The sequence below is a fragment of the Aulonocara stuartgranti genome, assembly GCF_965226115.1.
Source record: "Aulonocara stuartgranti genome assembly, chromosome: 22".
Lineage (NCBI taxonomy): Eukaryota > Metazoa > Chordata > Actinopteri > Cichliformes > Cichlidae > Aulonocara > Aulonocara stuartgranti.
In genome coordinates this window covers 12,053,830-12,075,817 of record NC_138957.1, presented here as the reverse complement: position 1 = coordinate 12,075,817, position 21,988 = coordinate 12,053,830, and the positions used below count along the sequence as shown (strand labels likewise).

The 21,988-nt window shown below is 41.9% G+C and overlaps 1 protein-coding gene across 2 annotated transcripts; it reads left to right on the top strand.

The window, feature by feature from the left end:
- Window positions 1–1,988: 1,988 nt before the first annotated feature.
- On the top strand, window positions 1,989–20,576 carry LOC309698381 (ubiquitin carboxyl-terminal hydrolase 37-like). Of its 2 annotated transcripts, XM_082520776.1 has the most exons (20): window positions 1,989–2,202; window positions 2,685–2,834; window positions 14,014–14,082; window positions 14,182–14,354; window positions 14,449–14,534; window positions 16,037–16,117; window positions 16,316–16,371; window positions 16,592–16,664; window positions 16,774–16,857; window positions 17,358–17,413; window positions 17,658–17,714; window positions 17,809–17,940; window positions 18,032–18,155; window positions 18,239–18,390; window positions 18,496–18,595; window positions 18,736–18,812; window positions 18,990–19,098; window positions 19,709–19,766; window positions 19,935–20,092; window positions 20,179–20,576. In XM_082520776.1, exons 5-20 carry the CDS (start codon window positions 14,499–14,501, stop codon window positions 20,182–20,184), a joined length of 1,359 nt encoding a protein of 452 aa, XP_082376902.1. In that variant the 5' UTR covers window positions 1,989–2,202; window positions 2,685–2,834; window positions 14,014–14,082; window positions 14,182–14,354; window positions 14,449–14,498; the 3' UTR covers window positions 20,185–20,576. The 2 variants fall into 2 exon arrangements, with proteins under 2 accessions (XP_082376902.1, XP_082376903.1); XM_082520777.1 differs by lacking the exons at window positions 1,989–2,202; window positions 2,685–2,834; window positions 14,014–14,082; window positions 14,182–14,354 and adding an exon at window positions 14,719–14,799.
- Window positions 20,577–21,988: the final 1,412 nt, after the last annotated feature.

Here is a 21,988-nt window from a genome sequence, read left to right as displayed (position 1 = left end):
GTCATCTTTCATTGTTGTCTCCAGCGTGTTAAAAGAGAGATCGAGCTCAGTGATGAGTTTTGAAGCGGCTGCAGGGACTTCTCCAAGGTTTTGGCTCGAACAGTCGAAGGATGTTGTTCACAGTGGTGACACTGTTGACTGGTGATTGACAAGCACTGAGATACTAACATGACAAACACAAGAAACATCATGACTTATTCTCCTGAGTGCCTGCAAAACACAAACACAAAATCAAACTCAAAGCTTTTCTCTCAGATGCTGGTGTGGCACAATCTAATGATAAAAAAGGTCATGCTAACAGCTTTTGGAGCACAGCTGCACAAAATAACAGCTTTTGGAGCACAAAATGCATTACAGGTAAACCCAGTACCCAAACATGTTAACAAGGATAAAGAAAAAATCTGAAACAAAAGCAGGTAGTGTGGTGATTTATGTTGTGAGGATGCTTTCACTCCCATCAAAGTCACCCAGTGTTGAGAACCCAAATGAGCCCAAAAACCTCAAGTGGCTGCAACCAACAGCGAACGTCAAGAAGTGGATACTTGCATGTTGAGCCAGAAACATGCAGAAAACCCAAAAGAGGCAAGACAGCACATCTTGGTCCCACTCAGGCAGTACGAACACCTGGAAAGAGGAGCCCACAGTTCAGACCCAAGGTCACTGGTAAGGACACCAGCCAGTTATAAGTCTAGTTTTAATTTTCATTTTAGTTAGTGTTATGGCCTTTCTAAGGGTGGCCAGACCATAATATAAGGGTGATCCACCCCTGTCTGACCCCAAGCAGCACATCACACAACCAGTACAATTTTGATGGTGATTTTTTTTCACAGTGATTGAATTCTAACAAAGGAAAGGAGCGAACTATAGCTTCGGGGTGGACCCCAAAACAACAAACAAAAGGGACCGTATCTAAAGGATGTACAAAACTTATTTATGAAAAGAATAAAACCAAATGACAATGTCTTATCTCCCTAACTAAGAAAAACATGAGAAAAGGGTAATCAAATAAAAAGGCAGTCCACCCCTACATGCTCCTGTATAAAGAGACGGGTAACACAAAGCCTGCAGGTTGAGGTCCATGGCGGTGTCATCTTATATGTTGTCTCCAGGTCATTAGCCAATCTGTATGGGCTGTCCCATGGATGCACCAATCACGGAAAGGCACCTGCACACTCAGATTTACATATGAGACAACATTACGACAACAGTCGTAACATTAACTAAAAATGTTTTTCACCATCTCGTTTTAACTTCTGGTTTAGCTTCAGCTAACTAAAACTAAATGGACCTTGGAAATAATCACATCTTAATAGAGTGAACCATAGACTGTATAAAAGATAGGACCATTGCAACTTGACTGCAGCACTTCACCCTTTCACATAGTCCCAGCTCTTCTCTGTCATGTTTTATGGTGCTGCAAATGTCTTCAGTTGGTGAAAGGTCTGGGCTGCTGGTGTCTTGTTGTGCTTGCTATGCATCCCTGACTCGTTTCTTCTTTCTGCATCAAGTAAGGAATGTAGTGAAAGTTCCCAAGAGGTTAAAAACACAACTGAAAAAAGGCCATCAGACCTGAGTTGGGACACTTGGATTATGGAGCTTCTGGACCAAGAGAGTGGATGGGAGCATGTGTTTAACAAGTAAGAGTATAACGTCCCCCAAAATGTCCCTAACTAAGAAAAACATGAGAAAAGGGTAATCAAATAAAAAGGCAGTCCACCCCTACATGCTCCTGTATAAAGAAACAGGTAACACAAAGCCTGCAGGTTGAGGTCCATGGCGGTGTCATCTTATATGTTGTCTCCAGGTCAAGGAGACAACATATAACATGGATAGACAGACAGATTTCAAAATAGCCAGCTGGAATGTTAAGGGGTTGAATAACGGGATTAAGAGGAAGAAAATATTAACATATCTAAAGTTATTGTAACCCACCTAAAATTTGCCTCATGAAAATGAACTGCTGTTCCCAAAGAATGTCAGTAGGTGGCACTATGAGATTGTTTAGTGCTTGTGAACTTGAGTTGAGAACTGTAGAGAAGGAGAATAGCGCTAAGGCTACGTATGCTGGTCGGAGCTACTCACCGAGTTTTTCTTTAATCCTTGTTCAAGAAAAAGGTTGTGTGTGAAGACACAAATTGGATTTTACTTTTCCGCTTGTTGATGCTGATGTACCTCTGTTTTTGTGTTTTTTGTTCATTTCCGGTGAGTTGACTAACTGCGCTAGCATAGCAAGCTAATCGTCAGCTAATCATTAGCTTAGTATAATGTAAATTTCATGTGTTCCTTTTAAGTGCTGTATTATCTTTTTATTTCTTCACTTGTGAATGTTTTAAACCAATCGGAAATATTTCTTTGGAAGCTAGTAGGTAAGTTTTATTTATTGTAATGAGATGATAAATATGAGCAGTCTTTGGCTAAATAGTACTGCGACCATGTTTTGCACTTTCCTCGTGCATCAGTAATGTACATTCTCTCAATTCATTGGATTGATGTGACTGCTGTTCACAAAATATGAGATTTGAGTTAAATTTGTATGATGTGGAAATTGTTTTAAGGTTCTTTGATTAATTTTATTATTGATTGCATTAAGTCGTTATATACAAAGAGTGAGAGACATTTGGTCACTAGTGTTGATTAAGTTGTTATATGATATTCATGTAAAATATGTTCACTGCCCTGTGCAGGTTGGTTTTTTTGTTGGAGTCTAAAGTTGCGAGCCAGGATTCCGGATCCCCAGCTGCGATGCAGGAAAGATTTCCAGCCTACTTAAAGTGACAACTGCGTGACTTCTTGACAGATAAGCTTATGAGATCTCAGAACAATACACTACCCGGGTAGTACTACTAACATTAACACTATACTCACACACCTGAACTGAAAAGACTGAAAAGAACTCTGAACACTGAACTCTGAACTCTAAAACTGAATACACAGACTGACAAATATGGACAATTGGAACTGTTGTGAACTGTTGAATGACTGTTTTTGGTTTGTTTTGAATAAATGTTGACTGTTCTTTGAGCTGTGTGTCATTCGCGCCTTAGTCGATTCCTAGACACCATAAGCCTAAGATCCTAACTTTCTCTACATTCAGTAGTGGTAAAGTATCGTGTGTTACATTATCAAGAGTTGATATAGCCTTTATTCAAGAAATGCACACGTGTAAGTCAGAAGCCTTAAAACTTAAATGTTCCTGGGTAGGTAAAGTCTTTTCCAGTCCTGGAACTGGTAAAAGTAGGGGAGTGTCGGTTCTGATTCATAAAGCAGTTAGCTTTACTGAAACAAAAGTAATAACAGATAAGGAAGGTAGATTTATATTGGTTTATGGACAACTACTGGACACACCAATAATTTTATGTAATATCTATGCACCTAATGCGGACATACTCACCTTTTTTCATAACCTGTCACAGTATCTTTTGGAATTAGAAGGTGCACAAATAGTGGTAGGAGGAGATTTTAATCAAATACTGGATCAAGACCTAGATAGATCGCTTCCTAGGACAGGCACAGAGAGTAAATCTGTAGTTGCCATAAGGCAGATGACCTCAGGTTTAGGTCTGAATGATATTTGGCGGACAATGCATCCAGAAGGCAGGGAATATTCCTTTTACTCTCCGCCTCATAATGTTTATACTAGAATCGACTACTTTCTTATTTCTGAAGCCTTAGTGAATAACTCTATAGATTCAAGTATTGGTAACTAAGCTGTAGTGCCTCTTCACCTCACTGTGCAATACCTTTTGTGCAATACTTTTGTAAATAGTCAACGGTGCAATAGACTCAATACTTGAAATGTGCAATTCTTGAAATGTGCAATTCACTTGTATTTTTATTTTTATTCCTATTTATTCTATTTATCCCCTTCGTATATTTTATTTATATTGTCTCTGTATTTATATATATATATATGTGTGTGTGTGTGTGTGTGTGTGTGTGTATTATATATATATATATATATATATATATATATATATATATATATAAAATATTCTGTAACTCTGTAACTTCTGTCGGTGCTGTGCTTTTTTGGAAATCGAATTTCCCAGAGGAACCCACCCGAGGGATTAATAAAGTTCTATCTAATCTAATCTAATCTAATATAGTATTCTCGGACCATGTGCCAATTTTTCTATGTCTTGAAAATATTTTACAGATTCCTCAAAGCCGCAGATAGGAATGAACTGGTCTGCATTGGTGCATCATATCTTTATTCTCTTCCCCCTCCTGCCCCCCCCCCCCTCTTTCTTAAATAGATAACTATCATATCTGATATCATATCTCACAGTACAATAATATTGAATGGGTTGCATTGTTGTATTTTGTCATGTTTCTCAGGTCTTTGTCTGAATTTCTACGAACATTATTGCTAAGGATTGTCTTATTGCATTGGAGTCACACTGGGTTAAATATGTACACTTGGGTTTTAAGGGGTATTTATTATTTTCTTCTTTTTTTTGGGTTGTATGGAAGCCCCAAACGCAATTTCATTGTTCTTGACAATGACAATAAATAAATAAATACTAATACTAAATACTAAATGTGTCCTTAATTAAAGACTCTGGGTTTATTAAATTGATAAGCGATGAAATACAATTTTACAAACAGACAAATAATCGAGAGGACACTACATTGGCTACTTGGTGGGATGCTGTTAGGGAAAATATTCTAAAACACTTCTTCAGTAAAGACTCAGAGAAGAGAAACACACAGAACTTCTTGCTAGCAAGGGCAGCCTCCAGACTGAGACTCGCGCTGAGCTTTGCCCTTGTCTTTATTTTATACTTCAGTGTGTGTGTGTGTGTTACTGCTTGTCAAAGGGTCATATACATAAAAGCACAAAAGGTACATCCTTGGTCACAAAGAGGGTAGTCTCCCCCACCCTAGATGGTTCACCCTAGATAACACGGTGGGGAAGTCCAGCAGTTCATCTAAACAAAAGGCACTTAGACTAAAACAGACATAGCTATGTTAAAACAATAAAACAAGGTGCAACCTCTCATGCTCCCAGGACGTGGGGGTGCATTCCTGGGGTGCACACCAAGCCTGCAGCCTGTTAGAGATCACACATCCTGTCACTACACAATTAATTATATGCCTCTAAGCATACATGGTTAAATATTTCCTAATACAAATAACTACAAGCAGTATTCTACCATATGCAAACTTATATCACTAAAAGATTATACTGACTACTAAATACAATTTTCCATTGACAGATGCTATGAAGGCATACTTAAGGCGGAGGACAATTTCTTACGCTTCCTTTAAAAAGAAGGCAGCTAACAAGAATATCATTACGTTAGAAGCCAAATTAAAGGCACTTGAGGCAGTACATTCCCATACAAAAGACAGAGTTACGTTGAATAAAATTGTTAAAGTTAAATATAAGTTGAATGTACTGTACAACAGAAAGGCAGAATACGCTTTATTTCGCATTAATCAAGCATATTGGGAAATGGGAGAAAAGCCGAGTCGTTTATTAGCATACCGTCTTAAACAGAAAGACAGTATGAACCATATCCCAGGCATACGACAATCAGATGGGGTTATTTTAACTTCTTTTAGACATATAAATGATGGATTCAGGGCCTTTTACAATAATCTTTATTCTACACAAGGGAGTTTAGATGAACAGAAATTCGAAGCATTCTTTACTGATTTAAACCTGCCACAGCTTTCTACTACTGACCAGCAGATTATAGATGCTCCAATTACAGTGGAGGAGATTACCCGTGCAATTAACAGTATGCCACTTAATAAAGCTCCAGGATTAGATGGGTTACCATTGGATTTCTATAGAGCATTTGAGGATATGTTAAGTCCCCTGTTGCTCGATGTTTATAATGAGGCGTTCAAAGTAGGCTCATTACCTCAGTCAATGCACTCTGGACTTATAACATTTATTCTTAAAACTGGGAAAGACCCTTTAGACCCAAGTGGTTACCGCCCCATATCTTTGCTGAATTCTGACCAAAAAATCTTGGCAAAGGTCTTAGCGGGTCGATTAAAAGTAGTAATGGCGAAAATAATTCATGCAGACCAATCTGGTTTTGTTCCAAACCGCTATGGTTCAGATAATATTAGGCGGTTGGTTAATTTGCAAAATTATGTATATGATTCAGTATATCCAACAGTGGCCCTATCGCTGGATGCTGCACAAGCTTTTGATTGTGTTGAGTGGGATTATCTGTTTAAGACATTAGAAAAGTTTGGTTTTGGTGACAATTTTATTAGGTGGATAAAGATATTATATGATTCGCCTTCAGCGCGAGTATTGACGAATGGGCTCATATCAGACCTATTCCTTTTACTGAGATCCACAAAAATGGGTTGTCCCCTTAGCCCCGGTCTTTTTGTAATTGCTATAGAGCCTTTGGCACAAAAACTGAGAAATAATGTAAATATATTTGAAATTTCGATGGGTAATAGTCAACATAAGCTTCTATTATATACAGATGATGTGTTGTTACTTATGACCCAGCCTGGGAAGTCAATTCCAGCCCTATTAGAATGTATAGAAAGCTTTACGCTGCTTTCAGGGTATCGCGTCAACTGGGATAAATCAGAGGCAATGCCTATGTCAGGACACTGCCCCCATACTTTATTTAAACAGTTGGGAGTGTCATGGTTCTGGGTCAGTTTCGACCCAGTATTTTGAGTTTTGATTGATTAGTTTATTTTTGAATGTTTGTTGTGGTTTTGGGCGCTATGAGTATTATTATTATTATTATTATTATTAGAATTCTATGTTTCTGTTTATTCATGTTTAAGGATTTGTTCTCGGTTGTATCTCACGTTTAGTTTAGTTCAGGTTCCATGTGTCATTCTGTCTGTCTCTCAGTGTCAGGTCTGCGTCTTGGTGTAGTGTTCTCGTTTCCTGTTTTATTGTGAAGGTCTGCGTCCCATGTGAGTGTGTTCAGTTTTACCTCTGTTTCGTCTTGTTGATTATTCCCAGATGTGTCCACCACCTGTGTGTAATTCCCCTGTGTTTCTCTGTGTGTATTTAAGTCGTGTCCTCTGTCATTGTAGTTGCTGGTCCGTCTGTGTTTTCCACCATGTTTCATCCGTGTGTTCCCTGCCGTCACCATCTTGTACCGTCGTCCACCTTGCTTCATGTTTGAGTTCCGGTTCGTATTCAGTAGTTTAGTTGTCTCCAGTCTAGTTTAGTTTGTGCTCCATTTGCTGTTTGTCTATATTTATTTCGTGTCCAATAAACCACCTTCACTCCTCCACTACTGCCTGCGATTGATCCTCATTTATTATTTTTATACGGCTTATCTCACTCGCCGTGACAGTACGCACCAGCCAGCTATGGATCCAGCGGCATTCAGTCCACCCAGGGAGCTTCGGGAGGCCGTTATCGACTCTGCTTCTAGATTAATTAACCAGTGGTTAGAGCATGAGGGAGACGCCTCTCTTTACACTGTGGAAGCCAACCTACAACACCTTATTTCCGGTTATCCCTGGCTATTGGACTCTCTGCATCCGCTCGTGCAGAGTTTCGTTCTCCACGAGCTTCACCTACACCCCCCCGCCGCTACCGCAATTTTTTGTGTTTCTACTGAGGATAACAATGATTTCTCACCCATGGCCATAGCTTCTAAGACTGCCTGTTCTGAACCCTCGTTCCATGTTTATGACCGTGTCCGCTCCATTGTCCCATCCTCACTTCCATCCCAGTCAAATGCCAGGCCTGTAATGCTGCCCTCAGTTCAGTCAGCAGCCGCGCTGCCCTCAGTTCAGTCAGCAGCCGCGCTGCCCTCAGTTCAGTCACCCACTCCACCACTTATTACAACTCCACTACAGTCGTCTCCGCTACCTGTAGGTCACTCTGTAGCCGCTTCGCTGCCTATTGCTCTGTCGCCACCAGTTCAGCTGTCTGTCCGCTCGTTTACTCAGCCACCATCCTCACTATCTCATTCAAAGCAGGGAACACACTTCACCACAATATCTGCTGGTTCTCTTAAGCTGGCCATGTCAGAGACAGTTGCTCCCTCTAGGGCCTCCCCAGAGGCTGGGTGTCAGTCACCAGCCAACTCTGGACCCCTAGAGGTCAAGACGCCAGCGCCAGCAGCCTCACCGGAGAACTCACCAGAACAGTCTCAGCTCTCAGCACCCCCTGAGAGTTCAAGTGAGTTCACCCGTCCGCCTCCGTCCTCTGCTGAGTGTATTGGGGAACACTTTCAGCCCTCTGAGGACTGCATCCCACTGTTGCTGCCTGAGTCTAGCCACTGTGCTGCTCAGTCCCAGCCAGTGTCCACACTGGCAGAGGTCTCCGTGCCTGCTGCTTCAGTGTCTGTTTCCACTGGAGGGCCAGAGGGGCCCGTCCAGTCTCAAGCCATGTTAGCTGGGGGTTCAGGTGAACCCAGCCAGCATCCTGCCTCGTCGGCTGGAGGGCCTGAGGAGCCCAGCCAGCCTCAAGTGTCGTCAGCTGGGGGTTCGGGAGAACCCAGCCAGCCTCAACTGTCGTCAGCTGGGGGGCCCGAGTTGCCCGTCCAGCCTCAAGCCAAGTCAGATGGTGGGTCTGAGGAGCCCACCCAGCACCATGCCTCGTCTGCTGGGGGTCCTGGAGGACCCAGCAAGCACATCCTCACGTCTGCTGACGGTCCGGGGAAGTTTGTTTAGCCACCACCTGCTGAATCATCCCCTGTGGCTTCTACACCGTTGCCTGCATCCACATCACCTCCTGCAGCATCACTGCCTGCAGCATCACCACTGTCTGGTTCCGCAGCCGTCCCGCTGCCGTGCCTTCATCCACGCCTGGTCCAGCCTCCGTGCCTTCATCTGGTCCGGCTCCGCCTTCGTCTGGCCCTGCCTCGTCTTCGTTTGGTCCGGCTTCAGCTCCGCCTTCATCTGGTCCGGCTTCAGCTCCGCCTTCGTCTGGTCCTGCCTCGTCTTCGTCTGGTCCTGCCTCGTCTGGTCCTGCGGTTGCCACACCGCCATCAGAGCCAGCTCGACCCGTTCTGCCTCGCCTCTGCCGGCCGTTTTCCGGGCCTCTAAGTTGGCATCATGGCCTTCGGGGACGGCCTCCGGAAAGAGTTCGTCGCCGCCGCTGGCATCGCGGCCGACCTCCGGACCTGCTCAGTGGCCGCCACTGCCTTCCAAGTGGTCGGCCTCCAGAACTGTTTGCCCATCACCGCCGTTGCCGTGTGCACGGTCGGCCTCCAGAACTGTTTGCCCGTCGCCGCCGTTGCCGTGTGCACGGCCGGCCTCCAGAACTGTCTTGGTCCTTGTGTTGTCGACCCCCTGAACTTTTCTTAGACTCTTGTTGAGCTCTAGTTTGGTTTTGTTTTTGATCTGTTTTCGTGGACTGTTTTCTTGTGTTTTTGGACTGGTTTTGGCCTTCATCTGGTCCGGCTCCGCCTTCGTCTGGCCCTGCCTCGTCTTCGTTTGGTCCGGCTTCACCTCCGCCTTCATCTGGTTGGGCTTCAGCCCCTTGTTTTTGGTTTCATACCCTCCTTCCTTGACCCCCTCCACCCACCCTGGTCTGGTGCTCTGTTTTGTTGCTGTCTTTTTGTTTGGGGCTGTCGGGGGCCAGCCCTTGGAGGTGGGGGGGGGGGGGGGGGGTACTGTCATGGTTCTGGGTCAGTTTCGACCCAGTATTTTGAGTTTTGATTGATTAGTTTATTTTTGAATGTTTGTTGTGGTTTTGGGCGTTATGATTATTATTATTATTATTATTATTATTATTATTCCATCCATCCATCCATCCATTCGCTTCCGCTTGTCCTTTTCAGGGTCGCGGGGGGCGCTGGAGCCTATCCCAGCTGTCATAGGGCGAGAGGCGGGGTACACCCTGGACAGGTCGCCAGTCTGTCGCAGGGCCAACACACAGGGACAGACAACCATTCGCACTCACATTCATACCTAGTGACAATTTGGATTATCCAATTAACCTATCCCCACAAGCTGCATGTCTTTGGACGGTGGGAGGAAGCCGGAGTACCCGGAGAGAACCCACGCAAACACGGGGAGAACATGCAAACTCCACACAGAAAGACCCCGGCCTGATGTTGGAATTGAACTCAGGACCTTCTTGCTGTGCGGCAACAGTGCTAACCACCGTGCCACCGTGCTGCCCTATTATTATTATTATTATTATTATTATTATTATTATTATTAGAATTCTATGTTTCTGTTTATTCATGTTTAAGGATTTGTTCTCGGTTGTATCTCACGTTTAGTTTAGTTCAGGTTCCATGTGTCATTCTGTCTGTCTCTCAGTGTCAGGTCTGCGTCTTGGTGTAGTGTTCTCGTTTCCTGTTTTATTGTGAAGGTCTGCGTCCCATGTGAGTGTGTTCAGTTTTACCTCTGTCTAGTCTTGTTGATTATTCCCAGCTTTGTCCACCACCTGTGTGTAATTCCCCTGTGTTTCTCTGTGTGTATTTAAGTCGTGTCCTCTGTCATTGTAGTTGCTGGTCTGTCTGTGTTTTCCACCATGTTTCATCCGTGTGTTCCCTGCCGTCACCATCTTGTACCGTCGTCCACCTTGCTTCATGTTTGAGTTCCGGTTCGTATTCAGTAGTTTAGTTGTCTCCAGTCTAGTTTAGTTTGTGCTCCATTTGCTGTTTGTCTATATTTATTTCGTGTCCAATAAACCACCTTCACTCCTCCACTACTGCCTGCGATTGGATCCTCATTTATTATTTTTATACGGCTTATCTCACTCGCCGTGACAGGGAGTTTCTGTGGTCCGTGAATGGTTTGAGGTATTTGGGGATACAAATTACCTCGGATTACACTAAGATGGTTCGAGCAAATATGGAGCCAATGTTTGAAAGGATAAAAATGGAATTTGGTAGATGGTCCAGAGTGTGTCTCACAATATGGGGTAAAATTAGTTGTATTAAGATGATGACTGCACCCATGATCTTTTATATTTTACCTAATATTCCATTACACATTCCAGATAAGTATTTCAAAGATCTAGACTTTTTAATGCGGCAGTTTCTTTGGGATAGCTCACCACATCGTTTAAGTATTAAGAAACTTCAAGCGAGTGCAAAACAAGGAGGTTTTTCATTGCCTAATTTCCAATGGTATTATTGGGTGATGAACGTGAAACAACTTAGAGCTTGGTTACCTACTGCACCAGTTAAACCCATCTGGTCCCATATAGAGACGGAAGTTAATGGCGGTATTTCTCCTTGGAGGGAGCTGTTTGATACCAGTCATAAAACTACCCATCCTATAATTGCAAAGATACTGTGGTTTAAATTACATAGGGCAGGTCGCTGGGACTTTATTAAATCACCTTCGGCAACCTTATGGAGTAATAAAATAATTTTAATTGGAGGGACATCGGTTGACTGGTTACAGTGCCGTAAAGCAGGCATCCTTAATGTATCAGATTTATTTGACTGTGGGACTAAATGTTTTTTAAGCTTTGATAAAATTGTGGAGTTATATAAGTTGCAGCGTAATCAATTCTGGAGATATGTCCAAATACATAGTTCATTATCGAAGTGGCTGGGAACCCCTTTGAGTTGTCCTGTGGGCAGCCCTGTGGAAGTCCTGCTCTCAAGATCATCCTTGGGTAAAGGCATTACCTCTAAGATTTATCACTTATTGCAAGAACGGTCAGCTGACCCTCTCCTTAAAGTTAAGGGCTACTGGGCCCAGGGCATGGCATTGGACATATCTTCAGTTGAATGGGATTCATGTTTTCAAAATATTAATACTATGTATAAAGAAACAGGCAGTAGATTGATTCAATTTAAGATAATCCATAGGTGGCATCGAACACCGCAACAATTGTATAAATGGAACCTGGCCTCTACGGACGAATGTTGGAGATGTGATGGTCAAAATGCTTTGATTTTACATATCTTATGGAGCTGTTCGGCACTTCGGGATTGGTGGGAAAATATAATGGAGGTAATTTTCAGTGTTTTAAAAAGGAGATTTGTTATCTCACCAAAACAGTCCATACTTGGTATAACCACAGAAATTTCTGATGTACAGGGAGTGCAGAATTATTAGGCAAATGAGTATTTTGTCCACATCATCCTCTTCATGCATGTTGTCTTACTCCAAGCTGTATAGGCTCGAAAGCCTACTACCAATTAAGCATATTAGGTGATGTGCATCTCTGTAATGAGAAGGGGTGTGGTCTAATGACATCAACACCCTATATCAGGTGTGCATAATTATTAGGCAACGTCCTTTCCTTTGGCAAAATGGGTCAAAAGAAGAACTTGACAGGCTCAGAAAAGTCAAAAATAGTGAGATATCTTGCAGAGGGATGCAGCAGTCTCAAAATTGCAAAGCTTCTGAAGCGTGATCATCGAACAATCAAGCGTTTCATTCAAAATAGTCAACAGGGTCGCAAGAAGCGTGTGGAAAAACCAAGGCGCAAAATAACTGCCCATGAACTGAGAAAAGTCAAGCGTGCAGCTGCCAAGATGCCACTTGCCACCAGTTTGGCCATATTTCAGAGCTGCAACATCACTGGAGTGCCCAAAAGCACAAGGTGTGCAATACTCAGAGACATGGCCAAGGTAAGAAAGGCTGAAAGACGACCACCACTGAACAAGACACACAAGCTGAAACGTCAAGACTGGGCCAAGAAACATCTCAAGATTGATTTTTCTAAGGTTTTATGGACTGATGACATGAGAGTGAGTCTTGATGGGCCAGATGGATGGGCCCGTGGCTGGATTGGTAAAGGGCAGAGAGCTCAATCCGACTCAGATGCCAGCAAGGTGGAGGTGGAGTACTGGTTTGGGCTGGTATCATCAAAGATGAGCTTGTGGGGCCTTTTCGGGTTGAGGATGGAGTCAAGCTCAACTCCCAGTCCTACTGCCAGTTTCTGGAAGACACCTTCTTCTGCATCCTTCAAGAAAAACATGATTTCCATGCAGGACAATGCTCCATCACACGCGTCCAAGTACTCCACAGCGTGGCTGGCAAGAAAGGGTATAAAAAGAAGAAAAACTAATGACATGGCCACCTTGTTCACCTGATCTGAACCCCATTGAGAACCTGTGGTCCATCATCAAATGTGAGATTTACAAGGAGGGAAAACAGTACACCTCTCTGAACAGTGTCTGGGAGGCTGTGGTTGCTGCTGCACGCAGTGTTGACGGTGAACAGATCAAAACACTGACAGAATCCATGGATGGCAGGCTTTTGAGTGTCCTTGCAAAGAAAGGTGGCTATATTGGTCACTGATTTGTTGTTGTTTTGTTTTTGAATGTCAGAAATGTATATTTGTGAATGTGGAGATGTTATATTGGTTTCACTGGTAAAAATAAATAATTGAAATGGGTATATATTTGTTTTTTGTTAAGTTGCCTAATAATTATGCACAGTAATAGTCACCTGCACACACAGATATCCCCCTAAAATAGCTCAAACTAAAAACAAAAACTACTTCCAAAAACATTCAGCTTTGATATTAATGAGTTTTTTGGGTTCATTGAGAACATGGTTGTTGTTCAATAATAAAATTATTCCTCAGAAATACAACTTGCCTAATAATTCTGCACTCCCTGTAGATTTTTCCAGTTATACAAAAAGATGGATTATTTTGGCTCTTACTACGGCCAAACGGGTCCTGCTAAGACATTGGCGGAAAAAGAACCCCCCCTCCCTATGAAGAGTGGCTAAAGACAATGGCTAAGTTGGCGTCTTACGAAAAAGTGACTTATGGTTTATTAGACAAATTGCATCAATATGATTGTATTTGGTCCCCCTTTACAAGCTGGCTTTCTGTAACTTGAAGAACAGAGGAGTAATGACAGAGTGGTGGTGTGGGAATTGGTGTGCGAAGAAAGAATAGGATAACTTCCCTTTGTTTTGTTTTTTGTTGTTGTGTTTTGTTTTTGTTTGTTTGTTTTTTAAACTATTTATTTATGTAGTTATCCTTAAGCTCTGTTATTGAAGTTTAAAATGAAATAAATAAAAATTGTTGATGATAAAAAAAAGTTTAAACTTCAAAGCTCATGCATGCATGCACATCCAGTGCTCAGTGTCTAATTGTGTGTTTGTGTTTTTATCTTTTTGCAGTAGCGCAGTGAAACATTTGGGCGGTGGATAAATAATGGAAAATAAAATTCAGACTACAGACGGCTTCAGGTGAGTACACGTGGTGCACAAGGACCAAATCTCACCTTCTCAACCTGGACAAAATGAATTATTTTACACTGATACTGTAAACTTTTGTTTGTGTGTCAGGTTTCCATACATCGGAAGCAGCTGCTGCATCTGTAATTCTGTCCGTCCCGAGGAGAGTCCACACTCTACATCCTTGGCTCACCTATAATGACGCACAGGTGCTGCACACAACTAGATCTGCAGCTTGTGAGGAACAGCAGCACTCAGCCTACATCCTGTTTTACAAGATTAACGTAAGAAGACACAGCATCTCATCCTGAAGTGAGAGAATGGCACGCCAGCTGCAGCCTAATCCAGTCTCTCTTCTTTTCTTTTTTCGGTGCCCAGACACCCTTCAGTTTCATCATGTCATCCCTAACAATACAATGTAGAGTTGGATGGAGGATGAAGACAGCAGAGAGCAAAAGAAACAGGTAAGAGCAGACAGGTAGTCAGAGTTAACAAAAACTTTTAAAGCCAGTGTAGCTTCTGTTTTGAACACATTTATTGATGACAATTTTACATAAATAAGCAGTGTGTTATACTGTTATCAGATGTGGAGTCTCACTAACCACTTTAATAGTGACTTGTGTCTCAAATACTGTTTATTTGTCTTAGTTACAGATAGTGAAATAAAAATGGAACGAGAAGCGTAGGATTTTGAATTGATACCATTGGTGCATCTACTAAAGTTCTGGGGTCAGTTTGAATATCAGTGACCTTGACCTTGAGTTCAAGTTTTCTGAAAATCTTGTGAATGCTACAACTCTGTGACGAGAAGTAAGTCTCCTAGGTCTTTAAATTTGTATATAGGTGAATCTAGTAGGAAGCTGAAGGGTTCCACTGCGGGCCATCTGTAGAGGTGTAGAGTCAACAACCTGTCTGTGAACGTGGACAAAACAAAAGAGATTGTTGACTTCAGGAGAGCACAGTGGGATCACTGCCCACTTAACATGAATGGATCCTCTGTGGAGGTCGTCAAGAGCACCAGATTTCTTGGTGTCCACCTGGCGGAGAACCTCTCCTGCTCCCTCAACACCAGCTCCATAACCAAGAAGGCCCAGCAGCGTCTCTACTTCAAGCAGAAGCTGAGGAAAGCCCATCTCCCACCATCCATTCTCACCACCTTTTACAGTGGGACTAACAAGAGCATCCTAAGTAGCTGCATCACTGTCTGGTATGGTAACTGCAGCGTATTAGATCGCAGTACCCTACAACGGATTGTGAGAGCAGCTGAGAAGATCATTGGAGTCCCTCTCCCCTCCTTATAACACCCGCTTGCTGGAGGACCCCACACAGCCTTCAAACACACTCTTCACCCTGCTGCCTTCTGGAAAGAGGTCCCAGAACATCCGGGCCCTCGCTACCAAACTACGGAAAAGTTTCTTCCCACAAGCCGTCAGACCCCTGAACACTCAGTGACTGCACTGGCACACGCACACCTTCACACATGTCACTACCAAGCACTTATCTGCAGTATCTCACACTCATACACATACATACAGACACCAAGTTACTTTTGCACAATACTCAGCATTTTGCACATTTCCATTGTCTTGTGTCTGTATCGTCCTGTTCTGTCTAGTTTTGCACTGTTTTGTCTTGTTTATTTTTGCAATTTATGCACACTGCACTTTATGTAGTCCTGGGTTTGTCCGTATATGTCATATATAGCACCAGGGTCTCGGAGGAACGCGGTCTCATTTCACTCTGTACAGTACCTCTGCACGTGGTTAAAATGACAATAAAAGCCACTTGACTTGACCTGTTTTTGTAGCAGTTGCTTGGAGACGAGCACCATACAGTTCAAATGAGCATACATTCCAAAATATGCAAATGAGCCCCATACATCATAATGCTGATGTTTGCTGTTCAGGGTATGAACGTTCTATGCTGAAAGTTTATAAATATACAACCTTTGACTGCTTGTTTTCAGTTGAACTTTTGCAAAGCTGAGGAGATTTTGGCTGCGATCACATCAAGTCCAAAGATGTTTAAACTTCTTTTTCACAGAAAGGTAAGTTTGAAGAGACTCGCAGCACATTTCTCTGAATGTTTTCTTATGGTAAATAAGCATTTTTGAAACTTTTAAGGAAGCTTCTTGAATGATTTCTGTAAAAACTGAATTTTGAATCCAAATGAAGGATATTGTATTTTCTTACCATATACTTTGTTTTATGCCATTACTGATGTTGCTTTTCTTCTTTCTAAACAGAAATCACACAAACAAAACGTGGCAGAGAAGGAAATTCCTTCTACGTCTCATCAGAGGTAAAGAAATGCGCCGCTCTTTAATGCTGCTGGAGATATTTATAGCAGTGGTTTAGTTGGAGCTCTTGTTGGAGTGTAAATGTTAGTTGGAGTGTAAATGTACAAAATACATGATTTTGTTCCATTACAGTTATTAATTTTTATCTGCAATCTCCAGCATGTACTCCTTGTTAAAAATTTCCACTTTGAAAAATAACATTTACACTTTTGTCCTCATCAGCATCCCGGATGCTTGTGTTGCTGAAAATGGTCAAAAGAAGAAGAGAAAATGGAGACACCTCTGCTGTTCCTCGGTTTGCTTTTACACGAAACATATGAAATGCACATTCTCTTTAAATTGCACTTGTTAATTTAAAGTGACTTTACTTTTTTAATAAACTTATGTTTGTTCGTCCTCTGCAGCAAACTGACAGCGATGCAGAGGCAGAGAGCAACACTGTGAAGACACAAAAAAAGTGTCGCTGGTTTCTTTTTAAATTCTGGAAGGTATGTTTTATGGAAAGAGTCACTGTCATCAAGCATTTACTCATCACAGTTAAATGCGAAGAATTAAGAGCAATTTAGCACATCCATGTCCTCAAATTAGGTTCAAAGATGTTTAAAGTTTTTTTTTTCACAGAAAGGTAAGTTTGAAGAGACTTGCAGGATGTTTCTCTAAATATTTTTTATGGTAAATAAGCATTTTTGAATCTTTTAATGAAGTTTGATGGATGATTTCTGTAAAAACTGAATTTTGATCAGAACCAAATGAAGGATTTTGTATTTCATAGGACAAACTTTAAAACTCAATTTAAAGCATGAATAAATTGTTTTTAATTTATTTAAAGATATTCCTATATATCTGCTTCATGAGCTGACAGCTCACTGAAGTGATAAATAATATGAAATAATACCAAATTTTCTAACTGGACACTTTTCATGGAGAGACTCCCTTGGTATGTTTGTTTTATGCCATTACTGATGTTGGTTTTCTTGTTTCTAAACAGAAATTACACAAACAAAACGTGGCAGAGAAGGAAATTCCTTCTACGTCTCATCAGAGGTAAAGAAATGCGCCGCTCTTTAATGCTGCTGGAGATATTTATAGCAGTGGTTTAGTTGGAGCTGTTTTATTTCCCTTTTATTGGCATTTTTCTTCCACCTTGTGTATTTACATCTTTTTTACTACTTTTGGACGTCCTCCAAAATGTTTCAACTTCAAAGCTCATGCATACATGCGCATACACTGCTCAGAATCTTGACATCTTTCCTAATTTTGTGTTTGTGTTTTTACCTTTTTGGAGCAGTGTAGCATGCGGTGGGAAAAAAATAGAAAGTCAAACTGGGACTATAGACTGCTTCGGGTGAGTACACGTGGTGCACAAAGACTCACTTTGTCAAAGTGGAGAAAATGAATTATTTTACACTGATACTGTAAACGTTGCGCGTGTGTGTCAGGTTTCCAAACATCGGAAACACCTGCTACATGAACTCCTGCCTGCAGAGCCTCCTCAACATTGAGGAGTTCATAAGAGACATCAGGCGTCAGGGGGTTTTGTGGAGCACAGATCCAGAAGCTCAGCTCTTAAGGTGCGCTACGTCAACCTTCTACTTTCTTCAAAAACCTGAAGAACAAAGAGATCTAACAGCAGAAATGTCTGTTTACCCTTCCTTTCTACAGAAGGCTTATTGATGTCAGGGACTGTCACGAGTCAACAGATTATGGCCTTAAAGATCACCACCTAAGAGCTTTTAAGAAGGCATTCAGCAGTCAAGCTCCTGAATACACCGGCAGTGCACAGAAAGTGCGTCAGCTATTTGGACATTTCGTTTTGCTTTACCTTCTGATTTTGATGTACTGTTTTAAATCTCTCTGCTTTTCTTTCAGGACGCTCATGAATTCCTAACATTATTCCTCGATGAGGTCAAAAGGCTCGCACCTCACCTGGAGAGGAACGCAGCTCTCCTGGGCCAAAGTTATAGCTGCCCAGTAGAAGACCATCACATTTTTAAAATGGAAAACATGAGGACATGCAAGAGGTAAGCCTGTCTTTCAGAAACGCAGAGCTGGTTGCAATATTTTCATATACCTCTTTTCCACGTACCTGATCTTTACTTTAACTACGTTACTCCTGAAATGTGTAGCTGCGGTCACCAATCATCACAGCAAGAGGAATTCACCAGCTTGTCTCTAGACCTTGTTCCAGAGGGGTCTATTATAAACATGTTAGAGACATACTTGAAGGTAAGATCACAAATTCCAATAGAGTTGTCGTATCAGCGATCTTAACACACCTTTTTTGTTAGTGTTTGTGTGCATGTGTGTGTGCATATGTTGAGATTTCTTTCTACCATAAAGCCTGTTTTCTCTGTGCTGTTGCTCAGGAACAAGAAATAGAATTTCGCTGTGATTGTGGAGGGACGGCCTCAGAACTGAAGTCGTCTTTTGATACACTGCCAAGGTGAGTAAGGTCACATCAGAATTGATCGACTGACCAGGTTTCCAAACTGTGGCGCATCAAATATCAGAGTTCTTCGAGACAATACTTGAGCAGTCGTTTTCTCCCATCTTCTGTTTGTGTTTGACATTCATTCTTCTTATTTTCTACCTTGTTTGTGTTTTTTTTCTTTTCTGCCAGAGTTCTGATCTTGCATCTGAAGAGGTTTGGCTTTACACAAACCTACAAGATTAAGAAGGTGGATGACCCCGTCAGGCTGCAGAGGGACTTGGTGGTGCCATCCAATCAGGTAAAAACAGACTGCAGAACGTCTCAGGCTACGTCCACACTAGCCCGGATAGATTTGAAAACTCCGTGTCCACACTGGCGTTTTCAGTCATTTTCAAATAGTTGTGCGTCTGCATTGAAACGGCCGAAAACGCTTACGTTCCAGTCCTGCGCATGCGCAAAAGTGAGTGAGAATTACAGAATTTGAAGAAAAGCTATCCGGAGCATGTACAAACTGATATTAATCTTTTTTAGGGCTGTCAAAGTTGAGAGCAATCAAAACAACTGCTGTCTAATGCACTCGGCTTATCTTTGTTTAATTGCTCACATGACTGCATCACATGACCAAAATGCGTCATCGTTTTAGAAAGTCTGCGTTTTCGAGTGCCCACACTGCGATGGGACAACTCAGTTTTGAAATGTATGCGTTTTCGAGAGCGTTTTCAAGATGCTGTGTTTTTCCTTGAGGAAAACGCCGTCTCGGTGTGGACGGGAGGTCAAAGCGGAGAGAAAACGATGCGTTTTCAAACGAAAACGCATTAGTGTGGACGTAGCCTCAGCAAATCAGCTTAATTATGGCACTGATGTGAGACTTTATGAAACTAACACTCTTTGGATTTGTTCCTTCTCAGGGTGGTGGCTGTTATAGTCTTTGCAGCATCATCAGTCATTATGGAGGCACAGAGTCAGGTAAAACAACAGACTTGTGACAAACAGAAAATGAAACTTGCTACTTTTCAGTGAAGGACTCACACACAAAAGCTTTTGATGTTCTAAGAAGCACTAAGTCAAAATCACTGTTTGCTTGAATCAGTTGACTTCCAGAAGTTGGATTCATTTGTCTTAATGTGATTTCAGGACACTACATCTGTAGTTCTGTCCATCCTGAGGAGAGTCAGCACTCTACATCAGATCGCTGGCTCACCTATAATGACGCACAGGTGCTCCACACAACTGGATCTGCAGTTTGTGAGGAACAGCAGCAGTCGGCCTACATCCTGTTTTACAAGAGAAACGTAAGAAGACACAGCATCTCATCCTGAAGTGAGAGAATTTTTAAATGTCCTGTTACCTTGTTAACCAGTTTTGTCTTCATTCTCAGTTCTGAAACAGGAAATGGAAGGAAGGAAGGAAGTTAAGGTCATCATCATGCTGAGAAGGAAAAGCAGTCGTCCCAGCCCACCATCGCACACTGGAGGACAAGTATAGGTAAGTATTGCCCTCAGGAGGGAGGGTCCTGCCAGAGAGCCTGGTCCTCCCAAGATTTCTTCCTCCAGGAGGGAGTTTTTTCTTGCCACCGTCGCCCCACATTCACTGGTCTCATCAGCAGGGACATTTTTAACCTCCTAAGACCTGAACTTTCATGGCATGCATTTTTAATTCCTCTGTGCCATTTAGGTTGATTGGGACCCGATGAAGGTAAAAACCAAGACATCAGATTCAGACTATCTTTTTTTTGTTTCTCAAAAGAATGAGATCCACATATGAGGACATTCATTTTAAATTTCGATTGAACAGTGGCAGTGTCATGTCCTCCCTCATAAGTGGATATCAGGTTTTTGAAGAGCAAAATTTTGTATTTTGGTCTAGACAACCCAAAATGTTATGTCTACATATGTGGACACCAGGTCCTAGGAGGTTAAAACAAAATCTACTAGAGATCGTCCTTTTCTGGACCAGTGTTTGGCTTGCTCTCTGGGAACAACAAATTAGTGCTGTCAGCGTTAACGTCATTAAGTAAAATGACGTTAACGCTGACAGCACTAATTTGTTGTTATTATTATTAATATTATTATTAATTTATTTGTAAAATAAATTAAATAAAAAAAACCAAAGAAATGATTTAATTCTTTATTTTATTTTGTTTTATTAAAATCAAAATAACAACAAAAACAAAAATAACTAATAAAAAAATATTAAAAGTATTCAGCAGTGTTTTGTGAAATTTGTAATGAGCCTTAGTTAAGTTGATGTCACAGAAGTTTCTGAATCATTTAGATTGTTCAACAAACTGATTCACTCAGGTAAAGATGGTGAGCTGGAGCAATGGTACCCTTGGAGTTCAGTTTAAGTTTTCAGACAAATATTCCCTCGATCAGTTGCAGCTTCTGCTTTTAAATAAATGATTTAGCTGCAAATGTTTAGCTACAGGTAGCAAAGTCCAAAAGTGACACCAGCCAAACATGCAAAAAATGCAAGATGGTGGTGCGCACAGATACAGCGGCTCTATGCTCTCCACTTACCCAATTTCACTGTGCAAGAAACTGCACAATGACAATAAAAAGCTCTAAGTCTAAAACAGTTTCCTGTCCAGTAAAATCGGGCAATTATTCGCTCCAGAGTTTTATCCTACTCCAGGTGAGCAGCCATCGACTTGTAATGAGCCAGCTAAAACAATAATTTCTCAGTGGCTCTTCTGGCACCAACAAGTGGGTGTGTTCTTCCATCGTGCAAGTGTCACGACACACTGAACATGGTCTGAACATGGATTTTCCCTCGATATGTCTTTTCCACCAGTACTATGGGGTATTTGTGAATATCCATGACTGACCCGGCCAGGTGGCCAGCTGGTCTTTGGACAGGGTCACGGCAGTTTCAAGGTTCAACAAAATCCCTTTCACTGACAGACTGAAGGAAAGCTCCTCAAAAATGGAGGGTCTTCAAGCTCCTCAGTGGCAGGAAAAGGTTTCCCGGACCCAGTGTTGTATATTTGTTTCCCAAAAGATTGAACTAGTGGAGAGAAATCAGGTTCTGAAACCATCCAGAAGACAAAGTCTCCAACTGGTTTGTGGAAGTCCCGTTTCTCCAAATTAATCAGCGGGTGAAATGTCTCTTCATGGATGGTTTTGATTCTGTTGTTATTCACGAACAAAGCCGTCAAAGCAGCATATGAAAGAAAGTCATCTTTCATT

Excerpts from the sequence above, each read along its gene's own strand:
- LOC309698381 (XM_082520776.1), top strand. The coding sequence starts at position 14,499 with ATGGAGGATGAAGACAGCAGAGAGCAAAAGAAACAG. Across the intron at positions 17,941-18,031 it reads CCAGAAGCTCAGCTCTTAAG|AAGGCTTATTGATGTCAGGG; the intron begins GTGCGCTACGTC and ends TCCTTTCTACAG. Across the intron at positions 19,099-19,708 it reads TGGTGGTGCCATCCAATCAG|GGTGGTGGCTGTTATAGTCT; the intron begins GTAAAAACAGAC and ends GTTCCTTCTCAG.